General features: G+C 28.8%; 2 protein-coding genes across 2 annotated transcripts; one reads left to right on the top strand and one right to left on the bottom strand.

Annotated features, from left to right (window-relative positions):
* Positions 1-1,796: 1,796 nt before the first annotated feature.
* On the top strand, positions 1,797-2,711 carry INS49_003127 (uncharacterized protein; the record flags this gene model as incomplete). Its single annotated transcript, XM_043163923.1, has 3 exons — positions 1,797-1,973; positions 2,042-2,434; positions 2,517-2,711. 3 exons carry the CDS (start codon positions 1,797-1,799, stop codon positions 2,709-2,711), a joined length of 765 nt encoding a protein of 254 aa, XP_043032429.1.
* An 8,758-nt stretch (positions 2,712-11,469) lies between these two features.
* INS49_003126 (uncharacterized protein) lies at positions 11,470-14,301 on the bottom strand (the record flags this gene model as incomplete). The annotated part of the gene is made up of 3 exons (XM_043163922.1): positions 11,470-11,474; positions 13,859-14,102; positions 14,200-14,301. The coding sequence occupies 3 exons, from the start codon at positions 14,299-14,301 to the stop codon at positions 11,470-11,472; spliced, it is 351 nt and encodes a 116-aa protein (XP_043032428.1).
* Between the last annotated feature and the right edge of the window lie 56 nt (positions 14,302-14,357).

Here is a 14,357-nt window from a genome sequence, read left to right as displayed (position 1 = left end):
AACCTCGGAAGGCTCGGGGGAGCCACACAACACGCTTCACAAAGGAAATTTGCAATGCATCTACAGACATCGTTAGATCCAGCAACAGAGCAGCCTGAGTCAAACTGTTCCGTCCTAGTCGACGATATTGAAATGAGCCTTCTCTAGATGACACCGGCATGCCGCCATACTCCTTGAGGCTCGATCGGACGAAGACCATCCGTGCAACTCAGGAATTTTGCTTCTGAAAGGCTGATGAATAATATTGTCCTGTCTGCATCGCCAACGAGACAGGAGGAACAATATTGGGCCGTAAGCAGACGTGCCGAGGTCCGCCTGGATGTAAGACACTTGAGCAGGCTGTGCCCAGCAGAGGTGCAAGAATATGTGGACCCTGAGCCAAGCGGGCAGAGCAGTGCCTTATGCCTGAGGTAGATAATCCATGCACTAAACAGGGCCCCAATCGCAACCCTCGCATCTACAGTAGATCTGCCAGGACCCGTTCCGTATGATCACCAGTGTGGAGTCGCTACCCGCGGTCTTCACCCGTGTCGCTAAAACTGGGCGCCGCCGTCCGCAATGTTCTTCTCTATTGAGCGCAAAATCTTGGCCTAGCATGTTTCGAGTAGCCCAGGCTCGGCCGTTGTCGCATGCATGGAAGTATTCTGCGGGAAGTCGACACTAGGGGTAACACGGCTAGCGGATTATCTGGAACTCGCCGGATCGCCAGCTTAGCATGGGGGAGTGCCGAAGGCCCGCAGATCTCAGACTATTCTCCGCAGGCGTGGCTTGGGGGATTTATTAGCCAGCAACTACTGGTCGATCAGCATCTAGTAGGCGATCGAGTGGTCTGGTGGCGGCTTTCGTCTCTTGTGGAGTGTGCTGCTCGACCTCTCGATGAGGTCACAAATGTGGCTGCATCTCTGCGAGACGGAGGGGCGGGTTGCTATCGGAGATCGAGCCGTTGTCCGTTGGCTTTAATCCGTTCGAACTGTATAAGAACCAATGGGAAAAAGACGGAAGGGATGTGAAGGCTGTCAAGGACACTTGAGACGACAATGTACGTCAGTGGAAGGGCAGCGCGCGCCGAAACTGACATTGTATTGCCAGTTGTGTATGTAGCGTTGTTTCGTTTACACGGTCGTGGAATTGGACGGATTCTAGGCTGTGCTGTCCAAAAAGCCTGCCGAGGAGGTTTGTCCCTGATCAGCATGCCGAGGCATCTCCAATTCTGTCGAATCGCGGGGCTGGATCGTCTTCGCGATGTTCGTACAGCCCGAGGAACCGTTTCGTTTCGACAATCAGACTGGCTGACAACATCAGCTTCTCGTGACATCTTCTGCATTGGGACAAGTTGGCGGCATCTGCATCGTTCGGTCAGATCTTGGCGCCCTCTCCAACATTCTGGGATAAGCTGGGCTTCCCTTTTCTTGCCTGGTGGTGGGTGCCCACACGTGTCAAGGGGGGTATCAGACGTGTGATGTTTCGGGTCGGGACATTGTCCCAATACGGTTTTCGTCCCGACTTCTGCTCACGAGTCAAACTGATTGGTGTTGCGAGCAGGCCTTACCACGACCGAGTCTCCTTGCGGTCATCTGAAGTCCGAAGAACGACTTTAGAACGAACTTGTCTGTGGATGGTATAAAGGGTAGCGAACGCCACCCGCCCTGAGGATAGGATGGGACGGATCATCATCGAACAACAAGACTCTCATTCAATCACAACATATATGTTGGCCAGGCCGCCATCACTTTACATCCCAACCGCAGTCTTTCCCGATCCGGCAATCGCACCTTGACAACATCACCACTTACACGATGAAGACCACCATCCTGAACGTTCTTGTCGGCATTACGGCTGTTGCGGCCGTTCCCAGCGACTATGCCTCCCTCGAGACCCGTCAAGGAGGCGTTGTTGCCAACGACCTGAAGAATGGTGACTGCAAGCCGGTCACCTTCATCATGGCCCGTGGCTCTACGGAAACCGACAACATGGTAAGGCAATTCTCTTCAACAACGATTCAACGAGGCTGAGTGGTGATGGCTAACACGCGTGTTCCCAGGGCACCGTCGTCGGCCCACAGACCTGCGCAGCGATCAAGGACAACCTGGGCGCCGACCAGGTCGCCTGCCAGGGTATCGGCACTGAGGACGGCTACGCGGCCGCGCTGGCGCCCAACTTCCAGCCCCAGAACACCGACACCCAGTCCATCAACGCGGCCCTCGACATCGTCAACCTGGCCGCCACGCAGTGCCCGGACTCGACCATCGTCATGGGCGGCTACTCCCAGGGCTCCGCCGTCGTCGACAACGCCATCCAGCAGATGCCGGCCGCCACCCAGGCCAAGGTCGCCGGAGTGGTCGTCTGGGGCTTCACCCGCGCCGAGCAGGACAACCTGCAGATCCCCGGGTACCCCGTCGCCCAGACCAAGGTCTTCTGCGCCCAGGGCGACCTGGTGTGCAACAACACTCACCATCACCGCGGCCCACCTGTCGTACGGCCGCAACGCCGACGAGTCGGGAGCTTTCCTCGCCCAGATGGCCAAGCAGGCTGGCACCGGAAACGCCGCTGCGGGGGCGGCTGCCGGCGGGGCGGCCGGGGCTGCTGCTGGTGGTGCCGCTGGAGGAGCTGCTGGTGCCGCGGCTGGTGGTGCTGCTGGCGCTGCGACCGGTGCTGCGGCCGGTGGCAAGAAGAAGAACGGTGGTGGCCTCTCCGCCCTGTTTGGCAACTAAGCTGGACCAGGTCTGGTGTAGTGTGGTGTTGTTGAGGTGCGCGGCACTGGGATGGCCCTTTTTCTGGTTGGGCAGTACGATCAGAGCACTTGATGTGCGATTTCTTTCATATACATACGGTGCGAGTTTGCATATATCTCATGTGGTGGTTCGATTCTTTGTGTTGATACGTATCATTACGAATTGCATGTATCACGGCATTTACCCGTTAAGCTACAGCGAAAGCGGAATTCGGCTTTTTAGAACACAGAAAATCCAGTCATGTGAGTGACAACGTGCTGTAGTGACTACTTTGGGTTCACAAGTTTCAATCAGCAACTGAGGCTCCGAGTGTTTCCGACTGCGCAAGATGGGCCAGATCAAGCGAGGGTTGGTTCGTGTGTGTACACCCACAGGCTTGAACCCATCCTGCGTCCGAGTTCAGTCGTGACCCCCATCTGTGTGACCGAGGAGCTCACCTTGACCGCGGGCGACTTGAGGCGAAACTTGCTGCACCGCGATAATAAATCAGCGAGAGACTGCTGCTTAAGTCTGAAAACTCTCTGGTAGCCCAACCTCATCCTCTTGTCAGGCCACATTCTTCGCAGCAAAATTATTTGGTATGCTAAATACACAGGGTCCATGTTTGACTCTGTCGCCGCGGGGTTTCATCCGAGCTTCCCGTCACCATTGAGGCTAGCCATCTCAAGGTCCAACACGACGCAGCGTTGACACTGCGAAAGCGTAACATTGAACGATATGACATATCCAATGAGGCCAGAATCGGACCGTCAATGGTTTCGCCTCTTCTACTCGTGGGTCGTTGTGTTGGATGACGTCCTGCTGAGTCGTATGCATTTGAAGAACTTGGGACGGGAGGTGCTTATCGAGCCCTGCGGCTGGAATCGGGGAAGTCCGAATGAATTCACCTGCTTCCTCCCGTTCAGTCGACTGCACGTTGCGTTGATCATAAAATCATGCTAAGACAGCGTGTGTGCGGTTTTGCCTTTTCGTCAAGCTCACCGATAGGTCGTGTAATTCCGAAACGTGGGAGCGAAAACTCAACTGAACAGGCTTTTCCTAGTGGGCAGCCTTGTAACCTTCTTTAGGAATATCCACGCAGTGTAACCTCATTCTTAAATTTTGTACACCCTATTGGGTGCCATAGGACTGCTTTTCGTGGGTTATTCCTTGCTCGTAGATATGCCTGCCGATCTAACGGCTTGAGTCCCAGGAGGCCAAAGGGAGACAGACATACGTCAGTGTGAGGTGCACGGGCACTCATACGTGGAAGTATGTCTGCCTTAGGGCTTGGCCAAAGTCTGCGTGACCGTTAAACAAGGCTGCTCAGGATGTGACATGGGTTGCTTGTCATTCAAGTTGCCGAAACTTGGCACCAGGATGGATTTGCTGTGTTGGCCTAGACAGACAGAATGTATTTGCCCTAGTTGATGCTTAGCGCTGGGGAAGCTGTTGCACGTACATCCCTAACCCTGGTTTGCAACCACTTTTTAAAATGCTTAAATAGCTAAATTTCTTTTATTTCCTCCTTTTAAACTATTCTTAAGAGATAAATGCTTTTATAATTATGCTTTTAAACCCCTTATAATACTTATAGCCTTTTATAATTATAAACCTAGTTTATATAAAATAATCTTTCCTTTTTATAAGCTATAAATAAATTATATAAAGCATATCTTAATTATATTTATTTTATATTATTTATTTCTTTTAATTTTTAAATATATATTTATATAATAATTATAAATACTTTTTTAAACCTTATTAATTAAGTAATTTATTTAAATATTTATTTCTTTTTTACTTAATTTGCTATATTATAATTTTATTATTAAATTAAAAGGTATTATAAATTTATAAACCTTAATATATTAAATATAGCCCTTATTAAGTAATTAAATATAATCTTAAAATTAAATTTTTAATTTATATAATATAAAAAAAAATATTTAAAAGGCTTTATATAATAAATATTAAAAGCATTTAAGTAATAATAAGCTTTTAAAAAATAAAATAATACTTATTTTATTTTCTTTCTTATCCTTTAATAAATTAAAAAAAAATACAATTAATATCTTTAATAATAAATTATTTTAGCTTTTAATAAGGTAATTAAATTTAATAAAAAATAAAGAAATTTAAAGATAAATATAAAAAATAATATTTAACTTAATTCTTTTTTTATATTTAATTAAAATAATAAATATAAAATAGTTTTTTATTTAATAAATAATTTAAAATATTAAAAATAATCTTATATTCTTTAAATTAAGCATAATAAATACTCTTTAAACTTAATATTAATAATACTTAAAAAAAGTAAAGAAATTAAATATTAAATTATAATAATAATATTAAAACTTTATAAATTTATATTTATAAGCTTATATTTATAAGTTACTTAAAATTAAGGCATTTATTAATTTAAATAACTTTTTATAAATAATTATAATATATATTACCTTTAATTAAGTAATTTTTAAGTATTAAAAACTTATTAAATAAAATATGCTAAGAAATTTTATTTATCCCTTAAAAACCTTATTTAAAGAATTAATAGTATTTTTATATTATAATAAGCTTATATTAATCTTTAAAAATATTATAATATTTATTATATTAAAATTAAAAATACCTTTTAAAATAAAAAATAATTAATTAAAAAAATAATTAAGAAATAAAAATATATTATTTTAATTATATTAATAAAATAAAATATATAAGTATTTTTATTAAAAAATTAATTAATAAAAGAAATATATTTAACTTTTTATTAATTATTATTGCCTTTATTTTATACTTTTTAAGAAAATAAATCTTAAAGCTAAAAATATTTTTAAAGAGATTGAAATATAATAAAATTAAAATATAAAAAAAAAATTATTATAAAAACTTAATTTAAAAGCTTATTTAAAAAAAATTTTATTTAAAGATTAAATATAAAGTTTATTAAAAATATTAAAAACCCTCTTAAATATATTTTTAAAAGTTATTAAGAAATAATATTTTAATTTCCTTTTTTTATTTTATTTTTCCTTATAAGGCAAACTTATACTTTTTTAAATCTTAATTTTAAAAATTTAATTAATTAATAATATCTTTATTATATTTTTATTAACTTTTTATTAATTTATTTATATTTTAATTAATTTATTATAATTATTAATTATAATTAATTCCTTAAAAATATATATAACCTTAAATTTTATATTATATTCTTCCTTAAGTATAATTTTAAATAATTATAGCGTTATTTATTTTATTAACTTTATTAATTCTTTAATTTTAAGTACTTTTAAAAAAGCTATTAAAATAAATATTATTAAAGTAAGAACCTTATTCTTAAAGGTTTTAAGTTATAAAATAAGGTGCTTTAAAAATATATTATATAAAATAAATAAAAAAAGAATTAAGGATTTAATTTTAAAAAATATAATAATTATAAATAGATTTTATATTAATATAATATTAAAAGCGCTTTTATAAAAATTAAGCATTTAATATTATGGAATTAATTTAATGCTATGCTTTAAATTACTTAAATAAAGCATTATTCTTCTTAAATTTATTTAATAATATAATTTAATTTTTCTTAAATATATATTATTATAATTTCTTTATTTTTACCTTTTATAATAAATATTTATAAGCATTATAAATATATATAAGTTTATAATTTTTTTAATAAACTTAATAAAATCTTTTAAGCCCTTTTAATATTTAAATAAAGATTAAAAGAACTTAATAACCTTTTAATATCTTTAATTTAAATATTTAAAGATTAACGCTTTTAAATTATTAATTTAATATACTTAAAGTATAAAATTTAAGAAAATTAAATAAATTAATTATAAAAATTGCTTTAAAGCCTTTATTAAAAAGATAATTTAATATAAGCTATTAAAAAATAAAAGCTTAAAACTCTTTTTTTTAATCTTATAAAATCTTTTTTATTATTTATAAGCATTAAATAAATTAAATTATAAGCTTATAATAATAAATAAATTCTTAAAATTTATTTATATTTTCTTTTTTATATTAAAAACTTAAAAATAAGTATTTAATATTTTTTAAGTTTATAAAAGCTAAATAAAATAATAATATAATTTAAATATTTATAAAATTAAATAAAATGCTAAAGTATTACGGTTTAAGCTTTGCTCATTGTAATTAGTTAGTAGGCTTTGGCCCTATAAAAATAGGCTTCGGCGCGAATGCAGACGAGGAGTAAACCTTTTCCTTTATACTCTAAATATAAACCCTATTTAAATACCTTATAGCAAACAACCCAAGGCTAGCTTATAATATATATTTAAAGTCCTTTTATACTATAAACTTATAATGTAATTATATAAAATTTAATATAGCAAGACTTAAAAAGAATAACGGCAGCTTATTAAGTTCTTTTTTATTTAAAGGAACTTTTATCTTAAAAATACTTAGCAACTTAGCAAATAAAGATAAGGGCTAAGTTTGCAATAAATAAGGAAGCAATTAGCATTAAAGGGGCTTAATTCTTTTATATATTTAATTAGCTAGGAACTTTCTGTAATTAATTTTTACCTTATATTAATTTTATAAAGATATTTAAGAAGTAGCTAAAAAGCTTTTTAAAAAGGGTTTGCCTTGCATTTAAGAACCCTTTTAAATAAAGGTATGTTAAGCTTAGCTTAATTATATTATAGCAATGCTATAAAAAGGAAATAATAAAATTTCTTGCTTAATTTAATTAATTAGCTTATATAATAAAGGCTTAAAGTTAACTAAATAAATATAAAATATTATTAATAGCTAATAATTTAATCTTTATAGCGAAAACTTAGCTTAATTATAAGGAGTGGCTAAATATATTTAAGGCCTTTTGCTTTATCTTATAGCGATATAAAGGCATTTTTAATACTATAATAAGAAAGGATAATACTTAACCTTAAAACGGCAAAGTAATAAATATTAATATTGCAACGATCTTAATAAGCAAAGTTAAGTATTTTATATATAATTAACTTAGCTATTATAAGTATAATTATTTTAATTATTATAAGAAAATAAGGGTATAGCTTTTATTAATTAAGACTAGTAAGGGGAAGGAGTTTATTTAAGGGAGCGTAAAATTTTTCTATAAGGTAAGGTTTAAAAGCAATATTAGCTTAGCGCTAACCTAAATTTAAAGTAAATTAATTATATATTAGCTAATTTAATATTATAAAAATACTTAAAATTTAGAAAATTCTTATTAATAAAGTAAATTACTTATAATTAAGCATTAATTAATTATAAATTATATAATAAATCTATGATTTTAAGGTTTTAAGTAAGGAAGCTTATATAAAAGGCTTATATTAAAAGATTATAAAAATGCTATTAATTTAACCGCTAGCTTATGCTTAAATAATTATTTTTTATTAACTTACTTTAATTAATATATTAAATTATAAGGATTAAAATATGCTAATTATAAATAATAAGCTAAGCCTTTAATATAATTAAAAGGCGCTAAGGTATAATTAAATGGCTAAGCAAAGAGCAATATTTAATTCATAATTAAACTATAATATCCTTTATTTTTTATTATATAGCTACCTTTTAAGGCTCGCCATAAAGACTTGGAAAAGAAGGATATGTTATGGTTTAGGCTTTACCCATTATAATTAATTAATAGGCTTTGGCCCTATAAGAATAGGCTTTAGCGTGAATGTAGACGGGAAGTAAACCTTCTCCTCTACACTTTAAATATAAACCCCATTTAGACACCTTACGGCAGACAACCCAAGGCTAGCCCATAACATAAAGCTATAATAATTAACTAATTTATAAATATTAAATATATTAAATAAGTAAAATAAAAAAATATTAATTTAAAACTCGCTTCTTTTTAAACCTTAAAAGTAAATAACGCTGCAAAAAGGGTTAATAAAGCAATAATTAAATATACTTTAGCTATATTATTAAGAGCTAATTTACTTTTTAACTTTTAAGTAAAGGCAATATAAGCTATAGCTTAATTATATAATATATTGCTTGCTTTAAGGAAAAAAGAATGTATCTTAAATACTTTTTTATATATATAATTTTCCTATTATTTTTAATAATTTAAATTAATATAAATTTACCATTTTATAGCTTATTTATTGCCTTATTAAGATAATATTTATGCTTATAAATATAAAGCATATATGCTTAAAAAGGAATATAAAAATAATATAAAGAAATATTTTATAAAAAGAAAATTAAAAGCTTATATTAAGTATTTAATTAATTATATAGTATTTAATATTTTTTAAATTTAAATTTCTTTATTTAAGTAAATAATTTTTATAAGAAATATATAATTTAATAAGAATATATTTTATAAATTAATAATAAATAAAATAAAAAACAACCTTTTAATTCTTAAAGTAAAATTATTAAATATTAAAATTGCTAATATTAAGGAAATTTAAAATTATATTTATATTATACCCTTAATATCTTATATAAAAAATAACTTAATTAATTTAAATAATAAATTTAATATTTATTTTATATTAAAAAAAATAAAATTAATACTTTTAATTAAAACTTAAAAGTAAAGACTTTTAAATTTAAAAGGTAAAGTTTACTATATATTGCTTTTTTAAAAAGCTTAAAAAATTAAAAATAAGAACTTTTAATCCTTAAAAAAACCCTAAATATATTAAAATAAGGCTTTTATTAAAAGAATATACTTTTATTAATAAAATAAGGGCTAATAAACTTAAACCTTTCTTTTAAAAATTATATATACTTAAAGTTATAAGAAATTAAAAATCTTTTTAATTAATATTAATAAAAAAGATATAAAAATAAATTTAAGAGTTTAAATTTATAAAAAGATCTTCTTAAATATATAATTAAAATAAATGCTCTTAGGAATTCTTTAATTAATTATTATATTTAATAAATATAATTATATTTTACCTTAATATAACTTTTTAAAGTAATTTTATAATTACTTTTTTATTTAATTAGCTTAAAAAATAAAAATAAAAAATACTTAAGAATTTATATTTTTTAATTTTAAATAATATAATAATAGCTATTATTTAAGCCCTTAAAATTAAGTTTAAGCCTTACTTAATATAGTAATATTATAAAAATTTCTCTTTAAAATTAATTATATAAAAAAAAGCTTAAAAAAGCTCTTTTTAAGATAAATAGCTTAAAATAATATATTAAGAAATGCAAAGCCTTATTAAGCTTAATATTTAAAGAATTATTAAGCGCTAAAAAGTAAAATTAATGCTATTATTTTTAAAATAAATATATAAATATAAGCTTAATAAAAATAAAATAATTAAATTTTTTAAGATATAAATTTATATTTAAGGAAATTTATAACCTTATTTTATTATAAAAAATATATATATATATAATCTTAATTATAAAATTATTTTATATAATAATAATAATTATTATATACTTTAATTTAAAGATTTAATAATTTAATATTATAATTATATTTTTAAATATTAATTAAAAAGAATTAAATTAAATTTAATATAAATTACTTAATAAATTTAAGGAATTAAAGAAATATAAAGTGCTCTTAAGAATACTTTATAAATTTAAAAACTTTTTATTTCTTTAATATAAAGATTTTAGCTATATATTATAAAATTTAAGCTTAAAACCTTTATTAAAAAAGCTATACCTTTTTATTAACTTAACTTATAAAGTAATAATCCTTTTTTATATAAATAATATTTTAATTATATATTTTAAAAATAAATATAAATTCTTTATAAAAATTAAAAATAAAATTAAGTTTATATATAAAATAAAGAATTAAAGAAAGGCTTAATAATTCTTAAGCATATAAATTCTTAAAGATTAAAAAAAATATATTATAATGCTCTTTTATAACTTATATATTAAAAAAATAATAAATAAATATAATTTATTAAGAAATAAAAACTTTTTATTATTTACTTTAATGCTTAAAAAAGAGCTTAAGCTTTTTTTTAAATAAGCCTTAAAATAAAAGATTTAAAAGTTTTAAAAAAAAGTTAATTTTATTCTTTATATAATAATTATAATATACTTAAATATAGCATTTCCTTACTTTATATTATTAAAATTCCTTATAAACTTAAGTTTAAATTACCTTAAAATAATAAATTATATAATTTAATATTTATATATTACTTAATTCTTTAAATTATAATTTAAAGGGAATTAAAAAGCTTAAGTACTTTTAATAATTAAAAATACTTTATTTATTAATAATAAAAAGAATTAAAAATCTTTTTAAGGATATATAATAACTTTTTTTAAGGGCCTTATATATTAAAAAGTATATAAATAAGCAATTATTTTTATTTTAATTATTAAAGCTAAATTATTAACTTTAAAGCTTATAATTAAAGAAATAATAACTTTAAAATGCTTATTTAAAAACATAATTTTAAATTTAAATAAGCCTTAAATTATTTATTATAATAATTAAATAATTATATACTTAATTATTAATAAATATAAATAATTAAAAATAAAACTTAAATATATAAATATTTAATAAATATAATTAAAATAAGAATTTAAAAAAAGTACTTTTAATATTATATATTTAAAAATTAAGAAAATGCTTATAAATAAACTTATTAAAGTTTTATTATGCACTTAATTTAAATATTTTAAAGCTTTTTTAAATCTTTAAAATATAAAAAAAATAATAAAAAGAGATTAATTTATTTATTAATTATTATTAGGAATAATATATTAAAAGGTTGCGCCAGCCTGTTTAAACTGGTTTATTAAGCAATTCTATTCCCTATGGCTTTAAGTGCATAATTCCTAACAATTAGGGCATCACGGATAAAGTAACTTACGTCCGTATAAGCTATTATAGGGCCTCCTAGGTATCGCTGGTTTAGTGCTACCGCACCCTATCCATGGGCTATTATTTGTGTTCTCCCACTGGCAATGCTAATACGCTTAAGGCCCGGGCATAGCGAGGATTAAACTTGCAACCTTGGCATGGGTAGTTATAAGCCAAGCTATCAGCCAAGATAACCGTTGTAGCTACCATTTATTAAGAATAGTACATTAAAAGGTTGCGCCAGCCTGTTCAAATTGGTCTATTAAGCAATTCTATTCCCTATGGCTTTAGGTGCACAATTCCTAATAATTATTTTTATTATTAAGTTTTTATTAAAAATCCTAAAAATTATACTTTTTAAAAATTATAATATAATTCTTATATAAAAATTATTTTATAATTAAAAACTACCTTTTAAACTTTATAATAATATATTAATTAATTTAAAACCTTTTTTTAATTATTATAATAACTTCTTAACTTTTTTAAAAAACTTTTTTAACCTTTAATTAAATTCTTAATTATAATTTTAAATTAAAATTTAATAATATTTATTTTTTAATATTACCCTTAAAATTAAAATACTTAATTATAATAATAATATAATCCTTATACTTTTTTATAATTTCTATATTATTAATAACTTAATTTTAAAGCTTTTAAGCCTTTATATTAACCTTATTATATTACTTTAAAGTAATTATAATTTAAGCTTTAAAGCGCTTTATTATATTTTTATACTTATTTTTTATAGCCTTTAAAAGCTATTATTATAAGATAAAAATCTTTTAAATATTAAAAGAAATTATAAAAATATAATTAATATAAATAAAATTAAACTCTTTATATTTATATATATTTAAGGCTTCCTTTTAAATATATTAAAACTTTTTAAATATTAAGAAATTATTAAATTAAGTATAATAAAAATAAAGCATAAATAATAAAAGAAATATTAAAAGCAACTTATAAGAATTACTTTAAATATAATAATAATAATAATTACTTTTATTATTATAATTTATATAAAAATTATTATTATAATTATATATAAAACTTTTAATATAAGAAAGATAAAGAATATAATGCTTATTAAGTTTTTTAAGCTTCTTTATATTTTTCTTTTTTTTTATGCTTTATTTTAATCTTTTTCTTAAAAAGGAGTTTTATTTTAAGCTTTAAGCTATTTATATATATTTAAAGGTTTTTTAAAGTTATATTAAAAATTAATATATGCTTTAAAATTAATTTTTAAATTAATTAAGAAACTTACTTTTAAGTATATTATTTAATAACATTTTAATAAAAATATTAAAGCTTTTATTATCTTTATTAATAAGCTTTTTATTAATTTAAATATACTTATATTTTTTTTTAAAAATCTTAAAAATATAAAAAAATAAAATAACTTAAGGCTTAAAAGCTTATTTTTTATTACTTTTAATTATTTTTAATATAATTAAAAAAATACTTAAAATTAATAAAAATAAATATTTTTAAATATAAATTGAATTAAAAAGTTTAAAAAAAAGATTTAATTATTAATTATAAGCTATATTATAAAGTTATAAATAGCTAAAGTTTAAATAATAAAGTATATATATTATAAAAAGGTTAAATAATTAATTACTTAATAAATTATAATTAATATTTTTTAAATATAAATTAATTATTTAAAAAAATAAGGTAATTAATAAAGTAAAAATTGCCTTTTAATTAAGGAGTATATTATATATATATCTTTAACCTTAGTTTGCAATTACTTTTTAAAATGCTTAAATAGCTAAATTTCTTTTATTTCCTCCTTTTAAACTACTCTTAGGAGATAAACGCTTTTACAATCATGCTTTCAAACCCCTCACGACACTTATAGCCTTCCACAGAAGCAGCCTGCCATACTGCGGCTCATTCCATCATCCATCAAAAATTGCGACGCCGAGCAAGATTTAGTACCACACCACAAAGAAGCGCGAGCCCAGCCCAACGGACTGTTTAAATTGCTCACTTTGGCGTTGGTGTGACCCACCGGCCCAGGAGGATGGTCTCACGATATCTTGGTGTGACTATACCCAAGCCGGCGGCCGAGAACGACGGGCCGTCCTGTACTAGGCCGCCACACGTTGAACTACTTAGAAATGTCCGCATTATGGCCAGTGGATGTGGTACTTAACCAAGCTGCGAACACATTCACAGATACCAGAACTGTGAGCTGTTATGTTGTTGTCCCTTTAGCCTACCCTACATGCTTGGTCGGCCAACCCTATCTACGGCCAGAAGGTCTAAACTTGCCCTGCCACTATTCTCATCCTACTGTCCACATTACGTTGGAAGTACGTCTGAGACTCATACTCGCTCATCCCCTTTGTCAGATCAGTGAATTCCAAGCATGTCAGGATGGCCTGCGCAAAGAGATGGCCCACTCGATGGGGTAGTTGGCTCTGGCACATGTCCTTCGCCTTGCTCTTCACATCCTTTGACACCACTCGCTGCCCTGGCTGCTTCTTCACGATGGACTTGATATCCTTCCATAACGCAATTTCTAGGAGGACTATTGCCTGTTGCGTCCAGAGACGACCCGGGTTCGGAGTCAGACTCGATTCTGATGTGTCCCACGAAGTTATCAAATGGCTACGGGTGGGGGAAGAAACGTACCAGGGCATAGATGTCGTGCATCTTCTCAAACTTTACTCTGGGGTTGCCCCATCGATCCGGGTGGCGATACAGGTTGTTATCGAGAGAGTAGTCTTCCAACATGCTTGTTCCCACCTCTCCCGGCCGGGCGTACTCGAACCCAAAGATGTACGGATTCA

The sequence above is a fragment of the Diaporthe citri genome, assembly GCF_014595645.1.
Source record: "Diaporthe citri strain NFHF-8-4 chromosome Unknown scaffold_1, whole genome shotgun sequence".
Classification (NCBI taxonomy): domain Eukaryota; kingdom Fungi; phylum Ascomycota; class Sordariomycetes; order Diaporthales; family Diaporthaceae; genus Diaporthe; species Diaporthe citri.
The sequence above is the reverse complement of the archived record's forward strand: the minus strand, read 5'-3'. Positions and strand labels throughout refer to the sequence as shown.